The 15894-nt window shown below is 35.2% G+C and overlaps 2 protein-coding genes across 4 annotated transcripts in view; one reads left to right on the plus strand and one right to left on the minus strand.

Annotated features, from left to right (window-relative positions):
* Nucleotides 1-39: 39 nt before the first annotated feature.
* LOC143143497 (uncharacterized) lies at nt 40-954 on the minus strand. Its single transcript, XM_076304789.1, has one exon. The coding sequence runs from the start codon at nt 808-810 to the stop codon at nt 61-63; it is 750 nt and encodes a 249-aa protein (XP_076160904.1). The 5' UTR covers nt 811-954; the 3' UTR covers nt 40-60.
* Nucleotides 955-1895: 941 nt separating this feature from the next.
* Nucleotides 1896-15894, plus strand: part of Stv (BAG domain-containing protein starvin) — a 42362-nt gene continuing 28363 nt past the window's right edge. For all 3 annotated transcript variants that reach the window (XM_076304528.1, XM_076304529.1, XM_076304530.1), the window contains exon 1: nt 1896-2189. In XM_076304528.1, the coding sequence (XP_076160643.1) occupies nt 2016-2189 (174 nt within the window). In that variant the 5' untranslated portion in view covers nt 1896-2015. The remainder of the gene's footprint in view (nt 2190-15894) is intronic.

Consider the following 15894-nt stretch of genomic DNA (forward strand, 5'->3'; position numbering starts at 1 on the left):
TTAATTGAAATGTTTAAAACATTTTAGTAGTGTTTTTATTAATCTATCAGGATACAAGAACTATAGTATTTCTTTAATAGATATTTCTTCTTCATCAGCATTCATAATTATGATTGTAGTAAAAAAACAATTGTCATCCACTGGATTAATCAGTAAAACATTTTGGTTAGTGTCAATTTCAATTAGTGTCAATGATACATCATCTTCAGTGATTACCTCCCCTGTTATTTGCGCTTTAAACATTTCATTAGCAGCTGTATTAGTATTTGAATTTGCAACATTCCAAGATGAGGTTGTTGCTGTGGAAATTTGGGGAGCAAGATCATTAAATTTTTTTATAGTTTCGCTCTGTGTTTGTATGTTTTTGTCTTCATTATGTTGGATAATGCTTTCTGTTCTATTTTCATTTATAACTGCCTTGTTCTTTCTTTTTCTTCCTTTCTGTTTTTTCTTACTTAAATTAGTGCAAAAATCTTCAATTATATTAAAAAAATCACTATCACATATCTCTGTCCTTTTATTTAATTCATGTTCCCAAACAATAAACTGACTACAGTTTAATAAACAATATGTTTCATCATGACTATTTTGTTTTTCAGTCTTAACAATGACTTCATCACATATGTTTTTATTGTTATTATTATTACCTAACACAATAGATTTTAATTTTTTCTCTTCTACAAACTTCAAGCCTTGAAAGTTGATAATTGAATGCGATAATTCTTGAGGGGTATGATGCTGAACATAATGATTATGTAAATCTGTAATAGAAGTATTCACGTGCTGGCAAATAACGCAGTAGTACAACATCCTGCTATTCTTTAATTATGTCTGTAACAATAATAATGCATATGTAAAAATATTAAAAATATACATTTGTTTTAATAATTATAATGAAATTTTCAGATGTATATGATTAAAATCGATATTGTAAATATTTTTAACTATGACAGTTCCGAAATAATGTGATAAAATTAAAAATTCAGTTTTAGATGATGAATTTTATTAGGTTATATAAACATAAAAAAAAAATGTTAACGATTATAAGCAACATTAATATATTACATGTAACTTCGACGATTATAATATGATCAAATTTCACGTAAACTGTACAACGATTCAATTAAGTTACCACACTTATTATAATATGAATTATTCGCAATAAATATCTGTATCACCACGTGACAATCGCTTGTTGTATTTAAACGAGGGAAGTATATTATCATAAATATTTGTTTTATACAAATTTTGTCATAATAAATCTCATTTATTGCGCTTTACATAATTAAAAAAAAGAAGAAGAATAGTAATAATAATAATATTAATAGTAATAGGAATAATAATAATAATAATAATAATTAAAAATAATAATATAATCTGATAATATTTTGTATGTATTCAAAAGATTATCGGTGATTGAATACAACAAAACTCTAATTTTTTAAGACCATTAAAATATATTGCAATTAATTGTAACGTTTACTTTTCGATCGTTATATAAAATAGAACGTAATTTCTTCGAATACTATACTCGATTGCGTTACTGCAAATGAAAGTATTACGTGAGGCGTTCCGCGCCAGTTTATAAATAAAAAAAAATGCAAAACTTAAATAGCCGCCGATTAAATTTAGATTTTAACAACTCGACCCTTGCGTGCATCAGAACTTGCATCAAGATTCTGGGGTACTTCGAGATAAATCGTCGACGATACGCATCGTGATAGGCCGACAATCGAACGCGAGCCAATAAACGTGCACGTTGCGTCGACGAGCGACGATCATGAGAGCGGCAAAGCGCATGCGTAGTATTTGATTACTCTTACCGCGGTTCGGCGCGAGCTTCAGTCACGCGCAACACCTCGTACGGGGTTGGTACGAACGTTTGTTTTATGATACGAGTGCGGTTGAAAGATCGTTTTTTCGAGTTAAAGATCGAAACTTAGTATTCGATTAAAGACTGGAAAGTGCAAATCTCGAATTGTGCATGAAACAGTTGTGTACGCGTACACGTAAGAATGTCCTTCTACTTCCGCGATAAGTCGAAATTCGGCGACAAACTGCGCGGTAAATCGGGTGACGAACTTCTGCAAGAGATTAAACAACAATTTGACGAAGATAGTAAATCTTTCTTTGAACCAACTAACAGATCGGGTCGAGATCCATTCGAACGACATGCCGGATTTTCTAGGGTGAGTAAGATAAATATTTTTAACGACATTTTTTCCTTTTATTTCGCACGCATTAACCTACGAATTGTCGGATTAAAGATCGAATTTAAAGACGTTGAACAAGTTTTGTTTGTCCTAGTGTGATAGTTTCTTTCCGTTTAAGAAAATTTAACGTGTGACAAAAGTAATCATTTTAGAAACGATTTTTTTTTTTAAGTTGCAAGTGATTGTCTATTGAAAGTACGAAATTTGTTCTTTTTCTACCTGATTCGAATACCGTTGGACTAAAATTCTTTATTTATAGAGTGGCCCAATTTCTACGTCGTTTCACCCGCATGTATTTAGTTTTCTCTCCTTGTCGGTTATTCTTGTCGTAATCTTGATATTTTCAGAAGGTAAAGAAGTGAAAATATGTTGCATTATTGGAATTCAACAATATAAATCGATTAATAAAAATGTAGAGAAATATAATAATATAAATGTGTAGTTCGACCATATTACGGTGCCAGAAAATTTCATTTTTATCAAATAAACAATCATTTTATTATAATAATCGTTAAATAGTAAGTATAATTTTCAACTATATTTATTTACATTTGTTTTTTGTTTTTTAAGAACTGTGACAAAATTTGTAATAATTTCATTTTAATTAATAATCTTAACAAATGTTGCGTTGTTCAAATATTTGCTACGCTTGTTTTAGCGTTATGAGAATCTTCAGCTTATTATATTTGGCTGGATCACCTGCTCCGTATTGTTGAGTCAATTATCGTAGTCCATAGCCGTCTCGTGACCGGTACAGTCGTATCAACACTGTTGAAAATTTCTGATTGTCTTTATAATTACTTGCACGCGTTTCATTCGAATATTATTACCTAAACGGTGACCAAATGTTTGAATAAAAATTCTGATTAGGATTCGGTAGCTTCGATCTTAAATACTTATTTCAGATAACATTGTGCAACTAAAATAATTATCTTACCCTTGTGTAAATAAGTTTGGTTAACGTTTATCTGCGCCACCTTTCGTAATATCATTGATCCAATTTGTCTGTAAATATCGGTACAAATCATTGAATATCTGTGTTATTGTACGGTATAGTGAGTAAAAAATGGTAATTTTGTAGTTAATATGTAAGCAAAAAGAATTTATTATTATACACCTAATTCAAAACCATATCAAGATTATACCGATGTAAAGAAGTTACCCACTGCTAGTATAAATTTACTTTGTATATTTTTACTTTCTTTTTGTTTTTAAATCATTGCCTATCCAAAAAATTTTGAGGCAATAAATAGGAAATTGAAAATATTGGATTAGTTATTCATCGTCATTTATTATAAACCTTTGATATACGAATATTTAAGGTTAAAACTGTTCTTTTTTTACGTATATCAAATTATCGATTAAAATAAAATGTAGGCATAAATGGAACAAGTATTGTTCTTTTCTCATGTATGTATTTTCGATTTTTTTTAGTGCTGTAATTTATTTTTTATTTTATGGGGGATAAAAATTTAAGAAACGTAAAGTTACATTTCTGCTTCTATTTATCGACATTGTCGCTGTGGTTTGGTTCCAATTACATTCAAAAAGTTTATTTTATTCGAAACCAAACTAATTTATTAGATAATTAGTATCGTTTGTAATCAAAGAGGAAAATGTATATTGAACGATAAATTGAAGGATGTTGCGTGTCATGGTTTTCTCACCTTCTACGTGAGTCCTCGTTTCGTTTGACATCGATTAACAACTCGTGCATGAGTGATGTGGCGTTGCGAGATCGATAAATCGATCTGCGATTTCTTCGCAGAAATTCGGTCGCCTTCAGGTTACAGATCGGTGACAAGTCGGAAATTGCTGCAGATGATCGACGAAAACATTAACAAAAGTTGCGATATTACCGACGATTATTCTCCATCGTCGAATATACATATTTCATTCGAACGATCATAATTTACTACCCCAGCGAAATTCTGATTAGGTTAAAGAAACGGTCTAATAATAGAAGAACGGAGAATATTCGAAACACTTTCGTCGAACGATGTTGTACTTTAATTTATTTGACTGTAACATCAATTTCATCGAAAACAAAGCCTGGTAATGAAACTAATTATTCTATATTTTTTATTCATTTTTTCTCAAAGAATCACTTGGGTTAGGTTATATCGAGTATCTTGGAACATTCTTTGTGTAAATCCCGGAAGAGTTAAGTCGAAACGGAACTGAACGAAGATCGCTCAAAGTTGTAAATATCGAAATGGTATTTCATTTGATTCGTGAAGCGTTCGTATTTTTACCGTTAATAGCACTTCATGTTTTCACTCGGCGATCGCGCCATCGAAAGCACGTTGCCGAGGCGATTGACTTTCAGATTTGAACAACTTTCGTAGTTCGCTTTGGGCACGTGTTTTGTAACTTAAAATACGCGAGAGCACGCAACCGAAATCGCTTTTATGCTTTTTTGGTACGGCCTTTCGTCGTTTGAAGGCATCGTTAATCGTGTAGGTTAAACACGGCGAATGATACCGGCATAGAATTGAGAAAATGAACGGGACACTAAACTCGATACGATAAATTACATCCGTAAAAACAAATGCTGTTCTACGATTACTCCTCGTGTTTTGAGTAAAACCGAAAAATAATTCAAAATAGAACGTTGCAGTTCCCGTGGTAAATTCGAGTTACGAGAGGTACACTCAAATGAGATTAGGTTAGTATAATCGTATCTCACCTATGTGTCTTAACGTATACTAATCCTTATACTAATACGTATACTAATACTTTTATAGCATATTTTGTTTGTTTTTAAATCAATACTTAGTTCAACTTTTTTAGCGTACAATTCTGTTGATACGAAAACGGACGTCTACTGTTAAATGAAAGTCGTAAGCTTGGACCACGTTTTGATTCTTCGAAGAGTCATTCTTTTGTGTTATTTAATGCTCTCGCTGCAAAGTGACGACTCATTCGTCGTATCAGTAGAATTCCAAGAATTAGAAATTCGAAGGGTAGAATCCTTAACCTAAAAATCACTACAGAATAAGATTAACTCGCGCGTGGTTAATTTGATCTCGATCGAGAAAAGGAAAAATATAAACTTTACCTCGCTAAACTTGACATCACCACCGTTATATATTTACGAATTTCATTAATCAAGAAATATCTTGCGAATTATGTTTAATATTCATTTTTCGTATACCTTTTCCCAATATTTCTACGACGAGTAGAATCGATTTATTGATACAAAATATACGGTTCGATTTAAAATGAAAGATGCAGTTGCACTTTACCGTGTTTCGTTGGGCTTGTGACAAAAGACTTGAAAACAAGATAGACCTAAAATGTTAAAAGTAGAGATTTTCTCTTCGTTCGTTAATAGTTTCGTATTCGAGGAGCGTTGCTAATCGCCATTAACCTAAATCGATCTTCGATCGATTATCAACCGATCGATGAGACGTTTATCGTAAAAAGACACGAGGGAAGGGTCGACGCTGCATGCCTACCGAGTCGAATAAGTGGTAAGTCATCTGCCCGCGAGCATTTGGCAACAAACACGTTATTTCTGGGTCCTTCGCGGAGTGTCTGCGCTTCCGAAAAGCCAACGAATACGGCTCCCTTCTGGAGTTCTTGAATAGTAACCGTCTGTATGTTTAATACAGTCACGGTTATCTTGGTAGTAGTCGAGTATACGTTTATCTACTTTTCTGTCGAGCTTTTTTTAGTCGACCGAAAAAAATGCAACATCATCTTGTTTCACTTTTCAAATATTTAAATCCAGCTACTATCACCATCGCTGATACTATTGCTACTACCACTACTATCACAGGGTGGTCACCGAAAGACCGAACTATATGAAACGAAAATAACTTTTGCAAATGCGTACTCTTCTTTTTTCTTTTTCAATTTTTTATTATTTTATCTGGAAATATAACTATGGATCTTTCTTAGCATTATGCGTGAGAAACGACATCCTTGAAACGACCACCGAATAAAAATATATTAAAAACGAACAATTTGGTACAACCTGTGCTACTTGTTTCGTATACTTATTTCGTATATACGGACTACTATCCGAGTAACCGAGTAACTAAGCCGAGAGCTCTATTCCCTTTCCAATTGGGGGGGTTCCGACCCTAGACAGCACCACCGCGAAACTTACCACACTCGCCATATTGATCTCATTTCAACTTGTGAACCAGCGCGTCGTCACCCTCTTTCGTTCGAAAAGAACGTTTAACGCAATTGGGGTGGTTTTAATAGCCCGCTGCTCTGCCCAATGCTACGAATTTCCTCTCACAAGGGACACATTCGGTCCACAGTGTATCCACGACATCTCGAACGAAAATTTCTGGCTTTGTACACATCCCAGAACACCATCGAACAATCTTGCCAAGCGATAATTAAACCACGCGAGCGAAGAGGAAAAATTAGTTTCGATATTTGTATCGAATATTTCGTAGACTCGTATTCGAATGTTTATAACGAGTAGAATAGTTGAAATATTCGTGTATCGTTATTCGTATAAGTAATCCCGGCTTTTAAGCAACAATTTTTACATCGAATTCGAGCAACGTAATCGTCCCAATCCTGTTTACGTTTACGTTTAACGTTTAGTGAGAACGACTAGCGGTCACGGACAAAAACGATTCTTATTGACCTCGTTGTCAATTTGGGATCAAAAATTTACCTTTCACACTTTCAAATGAATCGACGATCGTGGTTATGACACTTGACAACGGGTATTATTGTACTTGTACTGGCGATGTATTCAAATAAAAGACGAACGATACTTTCGTTTACTTTTATAATTCAGTTCGACAAATTATTCGACTCTTTTTAAAGAAAGTTGTGTCACTTTTGATACCATGCGATAATTTCGATAGTACTCGTCGCAAAGCGAAATAACGTCATAACACTAATGTCAGCTAATTGTGCAAGATTGCTGTACAAACATTTTTATTACGAGTGCAACAGTTTTGCTGTAATCGTTCTTCAAAGTCAGATTGTCACTATTGACCCTAGTCTACCCTCCTAGAGCGCACAAAAAAAGAATTAACCCTTTTCTACCATTTAACTACAAAATAAACGAAACAACTTGCACACTTTGTGCGACACACCTTCTATATAGTTCCTTGCTACCGAAAAATGTACAAATTTTGGTCGATCTTTATTCATGGAGGATTGTTGCATCGCTTATAAAGTATCTTAAATGAAAATCAAGGTTTAAAAAATCGACGAACGAATAAGATAAGTTTAAGTACAAAATATTCGAATACTCGAGCGTGCGAATAGTATTCGAATTATATTCACGACTACAAAATATTCGACAAGTAACGTTTGAATAGTATTCGAATTATATTCACGACTACAAAATATTCGACGAGTAGATCCAGGTATAGATCTGAATGAAAAAGGTTTTTCGATTTCGTTTGAATTCGTATAGTTTCCCCGAACTTTTTCTCTGTCGAGAATTTCAACGAGTATTCGTTTGCAACACCCGGTGCATGCGCCACGATCTGCAAACACCGCCCTGGCGTCGTCGAAGACGCAGGAACGTTCTCGGCGACGCCGAGATCTCTCAAAATAGCCGCCATTGATTCTCTCGCCATTCCAGACCCGAGAACTTCGATCCAGAATAATCTGTCGATTCGACGCGTGACACTTTGCACACACTCGTTGCATCGTCGATTCTTAAATTCGAAGAAATTTCGATCGAAAGATATCGCGTGATAACGTAAAGTATCGTTTACTTCGAATTTTCATAGCAATCGTGCGATCTATCGATCTTCGACTTGATTTTCATTAAGAAAATTCAAAACGCTTTATTTGCATCGTCGATTCTTAAATTCGAAGATATTTCGATCGAAAGATATCGCGCGATAACGTAAAGTATCGTTTACCTCGAATTTTCATAGCAATCGTGCGATCTATCGATCTTCGACTTGATTTTCATTAAGAAAATTCAAAACGCTTTATTTGCATCGTCGATTCTTAAATTCGAAGATATTTCGATCGAAAGATATCGCGCGATAACGTAAAGTATCGTTTACCTCGAATTTTCATAGCAATCGTGCGATCTATCGATCTTCGACTTGACTTTCATTAAGAAAATTCAAAACGCTTTATTTGCATCGTCGATTCTTAAATTCGAAGATATTTCGATCGAAAGATATCGCGCGATAACGTAAAGTATCGTTTACCTCGAATTTTCATAGCAATCGTGCGATCTATCGATCTTCGACTTGATTTTCATTAAGAAAATTCAAAACGCTTTATTTGCATCGTCGATTCTTAAATTCGAAGATATTTCGATCGAAAGATATCGCGCGATAACGTAAAGTATCGTTTACCTCGAATTTTCATAGCAATCGTGCGATCTATCGATCTTCGACTTGATTTTCATTAAGAAAATTCAAAACGCTTTATTTGCATCGTCGATTCTTAAATTCGAAGATATTTCGATCGAAAGATATCGCGCGATAACGTAAAGTATCGTTTACCTCGAATTTTCATAGCAATCGTGCGATCTATCGATCTTCGACTTGACTTTCATTAAGAAAATTCAAAACGCTTTATTTGCATCGTCGATTCTTAAATTCGAAGATATTTCGATCGAAAGATATCGCGCGATAACGTAAAGTATCGTTTACCTAGAATTTTCATACCAATTGTACGATCCAAAAATCAAAATGCTTTATTTGCATCGGTGTTTTACAATTGAAAATTGATCATCGAAACGTAGAGTTTTGTCTCTTTACGTATTCTCATCGGACGATTTCACACAATTTTTCCCCATTCGCGTAATAATTCTATCGACGTAAATGATTGTAAGGAACTAGAGGTGCCACTCGAAAAATGTTGAATCTATACGAGAAAATAAGTGGAAAATACAGAATGATATATTTTCGTACGATTCATTATTTCTGAAAGAATTTATGTTACGCGTACATTTGACCATGTTGCAAACTAGTAGTAATATTTGTTAGAAGATACAAGTTATTCTTGCACAGAAGTGTAACGCACAGGATTCAAGTGTGTTGTAATATTATTTTCAGTAATATTTATAACGAAGGAAAAAAATTTTTGAGCAAAAACTTTTATTTTATCGTTCGTACTTTACTATTTAATAAATACGAAAAATAATGCTTTTGCGGTGATGTCTATTAAACGTAAGCGTAGGTGAGATTAAAGGTAAGTGTACGCATACTCGAAGAATCTTCAACATCGATTTATTCGAAAATGAAGCTTCGTACGAAAAAATGTCACTCTACATCGCGTGTTAAATTTAGCACAACTCGTAGCTGCCAAACAGGCCAACGTAGCAACTTGAGCTTAACGTTACAAAATTTAAAATAATTCAATGTGCTTATGTACCAAAAATCGAATATTTCTCACAGAAAATGATAAATCACGAGGAAAAAGAGTTAAGTGGGACATGTATGCTAGAATAATCTTTTAACGTCCACGGACTAACAAGACTCGTGACGCGTGTAAAGCAGCATGAAATTAAATTTCTATGGGAATTTAACTATTCGTTGAGCTCGACATCACTGCACGAATACAGGCTTGTATTTGACTTTTCAACCTTGTTAATGGTAGTCTCTTTTTCTTGAACTGCCATTATTGTCATTATTCCACTTATACTCAATATCAACGTCTGTATCACGCTGGGAACAAATTTCTATAGATGTTTCTTCGGGCCAATTTTCATTGTTATCGTCTTCGCCAACAGCTTTGAACTTCTCAGTCTTTAAATTCATCCAGAAAGTTCAATAAAATTTCTTCCGTAACAAATTTAATTCTAAAATAACTTTATTCATTTACTGTGTAAATGTATTGACTAATTAGAGTTGCCCTCCCTCTCTCTCCAATAGGTGTAGAAGGTTACAAAGCTATTAATTTCTTATCGTAAAATAACTTACACTTAAGATTTCTTACTTAAAAATTTCTCTACAGATTTCTAGTCTTTTAAGTATACGTTTAAATTATTAGGGGTAGTTTATCCCTTGTTAAAAATAAAAAAAAAGAAAAAAGAACGTATCTCTTATTTCCCGGCCTTTTATAACATATTCGAAAATCAATACATCAGAGGTGGACAACCTAAGAATTTTTCCTTGTCGCGATCACACGTTGAAAAATTTCTTGCGACACTCGACAAAGATCACTCCTCGACATCTAGAGAACGTAGCCACCATTCGTCTAGTCTCTCCATCAATATTGGTTTTGGAAAGATTGCCGCCGTCACGACCCGATTTTCTTCCCTTTTTTTTTCGTGCGGTGTCCATTGACATCTCCCTCGCGAATATTGGACATGGAAAATTCTCTCGTCACGATTGCCTCGAGGGCGAAACTACTGCGAGAAAATATTTGATGAACTCCTCCAAGAGTTCAGGTCATACGGATACTTAAGAAACCCATACTTCTTTTTTTTTTAGACAAAAAGTAACAACTATCCACCGTATCGTCTGTACCGGCGTCTCGCGAAATTGAAAATCTTCGTAATGTTCGAACTCTATTCATAATCAGAGCCATTGTCCAATATTAGGAAAACTTTGAAAGACGATTCCCTGCTGGCGAGATACTTCTTAACTTCGGGGATAAAATTTCGATGAAACCGTTCAAGAAGCAGAGTTCTTGTTCTCCAGGTTTTCCTATTATCAAACCAATACACTGGTAGTTTCCGTTTAACTTTCCTCCCCCTTAAAGTTCCGAATTTAACAGCTAAAATCCTACTACGTTTGCGCAAGGTACTGAAATTGTTTTATCTTGTTTAATTCTTTTAAGTTTCATTTCTCTCGTAAAAGAATGGACATTTATTTTTGGCCAGATGTATATTACTTATTTCATTTCCAAAGAAATTTACAATAGCTGGTTAGAATTCGAATTTAAAACGTTTGAGCGTCTATAGTAAATTGCTATCGCTTGACAAAATACAATTTTGTTCGTTTCGTTAAAATTTTTCACCGTGTAAATCAATCGTGCATTTCGAAGGCAATTATCTTATTTTATATCAACGAAGATTACGTACTTTTTATTTCAATGTTACCTGCGTTTTTCTTTTTTTTTTTCTTTCTTTTACCTATACGTTCAGCGACCACCGATCGTCTCTCGAAGTCAACGCATTCTTCGAAGTCGCGGCAACTTCAAAGACCTCGAAACCGCGTACTTCGAGGGACAACTACTTATCTTTACACCGTGTACTGCCAGTTTCGAAGTTTAGTCGCGAAATATACGTCGTAGAACGACCACGAAGTATACGATTTAAATTCATTCTGGATGCTCCCGAGACGTTACGTTCCATCTTATATGTACGTATGTACAACGCATTTCACGAAAGAAAATTCATCGCTAATTGTCCATTTAACGTGACGATCAAGTTTCGTGCAAATAACTGTTGCGATCAACATCGATTCACTTCTGTGAAGGATGTTACGTAGGTTCGATGCACGGTAGATTAAGTTGCTGTGCGCTTCGCCGTTTATTGGCGGGTTGACTTTTTATTTTCTATTTATTTTAACATTTCTATCGTAATCGCGTACAATTAGAAACACTAATTTCAGTCTACACCGTGTGTTACAAGTACAGAAAGATCACGAATGTTTTTCCAACTAGGGTCACGAGTTTGAATGCGTTGATAATCAGTTTTAGAGCCTTCGAAACGAAACTATAGTATCGTTCATTAGTTATACGCGTAAATAGTGATCGGAAAATAGTTTCCTGTCCACACGGCCCTACGTGCAGTCATCTGGTTTTATTTAGATCGATTTTATAGAACTGGGTACAGGGTGATAGTTTTTATTGCGGAGTAACGATACGCGTAGCGTTACTTTTCGCGTTCCCTCTGTAAACGTGCAAGAAGAAAGAAGGAACTGTATTCAGATTGTACGTTAATCGGGTCCTGAAATTCCTAACGCGTGGCCAGGCAACAGCCCTTTCCCTTCGACGATTCGCGGAACGGACCACGAAGAAGATAGGAATGCTGCCGGTTCATGAATGACGCTCGACCAGGGAAATTGGAAGGGATAATCAAGGGTTCGCATCGTAATTCTCGGAACAGTGAAAGAGAGCACATTCAAGGTGTCACTTTCCACGCGATGCATCGCGATGATTCACGTGAGTCATGCAACGAAAATTGTGGGGGATTGCGCGGCGACGCTGCAATTGATGATTCGCGCTGAAAGGACGGAGAAAAGGAGAATTTGCATTTATGCGGAGTGAACTACTCGGTAAGACGTTTCTGGTAGATTCTGCATTCGAACACGACCATTTACAATTTTATCGATTTTTCTATCGTTGCGTTTAGTATTATTATTATTGTTATCGGACATTTTTACTAAGCACACGTGGAAGTATTGTAAAATATCAGTTCCACCGAAGTTCTAAACGATTCGTACACAGTGGAACTGTACGAATCGTTTAGAACTTCAATGGTACTCATATTTTTATATATATATATAAAACCTCTCGTAAACCGAAATTATGTACGGATCGTTTGGAACTTCACCGGAAGGTATATTTTACAAGAATAGTTTTTTTATATAGGAAAACCATTCCGGAGAAATACGTACAAATACGAATATTGGGACGATCCTTGGTAAATTTTTAAGTTCTTCCACCATTCTCCACTTTCTTCCGGAATAGTTCCAATACGTGAATAATTCTCGAAGGATACGAGCTCCATCGAAGTTCTAAACGGTGAATGCACAGTTTAGGTTTACAGGAGGTTCTTTTTCTTCGAAGAGACAACCGATCGTACCGGTGAGTAAACCTCCAATAATCATCCGCGTGTATGGACCACTTTAAAAGGATTGCCAAGGCTTGTACGGGCCACTTTAAAAGGATACTTTTAATTTTATAAATACACACGAGGAATTTTCATACGCAACGACATAACCGAATCCGTAGTTTTGTATATTTCACGTGAATACGAAATCTGTGAGTCCTCAGCGTCTGGATGTATCTCTGGTGGGGATCGGTTAGAGCGATAATCTAAACACTTTTCACAATTTTACGATAATTATAATTATTAAGGGCCTTCTTCGTTTGCCTCTGTGTTGTTCGGTTCGCGAGAACTTGGCAACCTACGATCTCTGCCGAGTAGCTTGCACACCACCTGTTCTCGATTGGAGCCACTATAGTAATCGCGATTCGAACGGATCTGTCAGGGCTACCACGTGATAAACCTTCTCTGTTTACATCGGTGGCTCTTCGTTTCTTTCGCTCGTCGTTCGCTCGACGTTTCCATTCGCTTTATTCCTTGTTTTGGACAAAGAACGCAATCCGGTAGACACGAAAACAATGTCCACAGAACGGCACACAAAGCGTTATTAACCGTGTACAACTCTACCGAAACAATCACAATAGCCGTCTGTAATAAAATCCGTAACACTAGTCGCCAAGACGGAACGAAACTTAATTTTTCTACGCGACGGAGCACCACCACACTTTACCAAGGATGTAACAAATTTATGAAAAAATTCTTGCACTATTTTCAAGAAACACCTTCTCGCGATAAACCGAGATTTCACTGGTTGGCGAACAGATTGAACGTGACGTTCTTTGACGTTGTTTGTACGATAATTATGAAATTGTTTCGTAAACGATATAAATTTTGAAGAGTCTCTCTTGGATCCCTCTACGACGAAAATGGATGATTCAGTCTTGCCGACGTTCAATATTTGAGCATAATAAAAGATTACGTATCGTGCCAATGAAAAGAACTTGGCTAGTACAGCGCGCTTTTAACTGTTAGCTAAATTACGAATTATGCGTATAATCTTTGCGAAATTCAAAGAACTCGACGTGTGTTTGTGCAAAAGTTTCAATGACACTTACTTACGTATTCTTTTATCGCGTAATCTCTGTCGCACGAGTCAAAGAAATTTATTGCAACGGGTGGACGATAAACACGTAACAAAATGTACGATTGCTACCGATTGCTATCAACGCGTGGCGTCTTCTGTTTTCTGAACGCAAGAAATGCGCAGAGGTAAGCTGGTATTTGGGTATCGGTGGATGCCTTGACCTTTGGAGCTTTTAACGAGCAAAGCTTTTAGCTTTTATCGCCACTCCCTGGAGTATCGGTTACAATCGATTCAGGAACTCCGGAAATATCATACAATGATGACCACGTCCCCTTGAACTATCGATAACAAATTAGGAGAGAAACGTTTTTATTTGTTTGTGGTATTTACGACAATTTAGTCATTGAACCGTGCAGGGAATAGGAATATCTCTTTCTTTAATGTAACACGTATGCAACAATTGCCTTTCAGATTTCTTTTCGTTTACGTTATTGTACTCCGAAATTCGAGCTTGAAAAACGATATTACACATGCATCGGTCCAATGACGATAATGTTCTTTTGTAAGGAAAAACTGAAAACCTCGAAATCTTTTAAACGAAAAGTAAGAACAAATCGTAGAATTAATTTGGATCTTGTGTCTTTGTATATTTTGCAAACAATTTTGTTCATCTCGAGTTACACAGTTTTCTTTGGAAATTAGAAAAATTAGAAAAATTAGAAAAGTTAACAAAAGTAGAAAAATTAGAAAAATTAGAAAAGTTAACAAAAGTAGAAAAATTAGAAAAATTAGAAAAGTTAACAAAAGTAGAAAAATTAGAAAAATTAGAAAAGTTAACAAAAGTAGAAAAATTAGAAAAATTAGAAAAGTTAACAAAGGTAGAAAAATTAGAAAAATTAGAAAAGTTAACAAAAGTAGAAAAATTAGAAAAATTAGCAAAATTAGAAAAATAAGAACAATTTCGGTGTAGTAGTTGGCGACCAAGAGCCGCCTCTCGAGTGCAAGGGGTTAAAAGCGCCCTTAGCGCTGAGAAGGTTAAGCCACGTTTCCACGCGTGCAACGTGTGTCGAAGAAGCGCTTCTAACCAGTTCTGTATGCACGCTACACATGTGGGAACACAACTTCACGTTTACAGACTGATTGTAACACTTTTGCTCTTGATATACATTATGGAATGAGAAGCGTAGTTCTCGCGCGTGTAAGAATGCATGTCTATTTGTTAAAGTTTCATATTACCGGTAAGTAGTGATGGGATCGAGTATAACGCATCTAGTAGACATCGAAGAATACGTTTGAATATCATCGAAAATTTGTAACGGTAAACCGATGATGAACATTTGTGAATAATATGCATAACTGTCTTGATAATTCATAAAAGTGTGGAATAGTTCACTACTGTAGAATATATAGTACTTTTAATTAATTTATTACGAAGTTATAGCAAAATGTATAAAATGATAATGAACGAATGTTTCGTTGACACAGCGTACAAAAACAGTGCCCGTATCTAGTTGTGATTATGTAAACACTGTTTATGTTTACATAATCTAACAAGGCTAAACTGAGCAAAATCTGTTTGTGTTTTCATAAGCATATTCTACAAGCAAAGTTTCCAACAAAATACAAAATAACAATCAACTGGTTTCTTTACGATTTTGTTTAATTTCAAATTAAACGCAAATTCGTCATTAATTCGTAGCATTAACTCTTCGCGTGAGTTATTTTGTTTTTCAAAAACTTTTGCTTTCACAAACGGTATCTCGATACGAAATCCTACAACGTACTAAATATTATTAATTTCAGAAGAAGTCGACGACGAAATCAACGATTTTAACAAGGAAACATCAGAGTTTACGTAAATATAAATAGATACCAGCACTGTGTATATGGTGTTGACGAAATACCAGTTCGTTATCGTT

The sequence above is a fragment of the Ptiloglossa arizonensis genome, chromosome 2 (assembly GCF_051014685.1).
Source record: "Ptiloglossa arizonensis isolate GNS036 chromosome 2, iyPtiAriz1_principal, whole genome shotgun sequence".
Classification (NCBI taxonomy): Eukaryota; Metazoa; Arthropoda; class Insecta; order Hymenoptera; family Colletidae; genus Ptiloglossa; species Ptiloglossa arizonensis.

Coding starts and splice junctions, on each gene's coding strand:
- LOC143143497 (XM_076304789.1), bottom strand. CDS start 810: ATGTTGTACTACTGCGTTATTTGCCAGCACGTGAATACTTCTATTACA.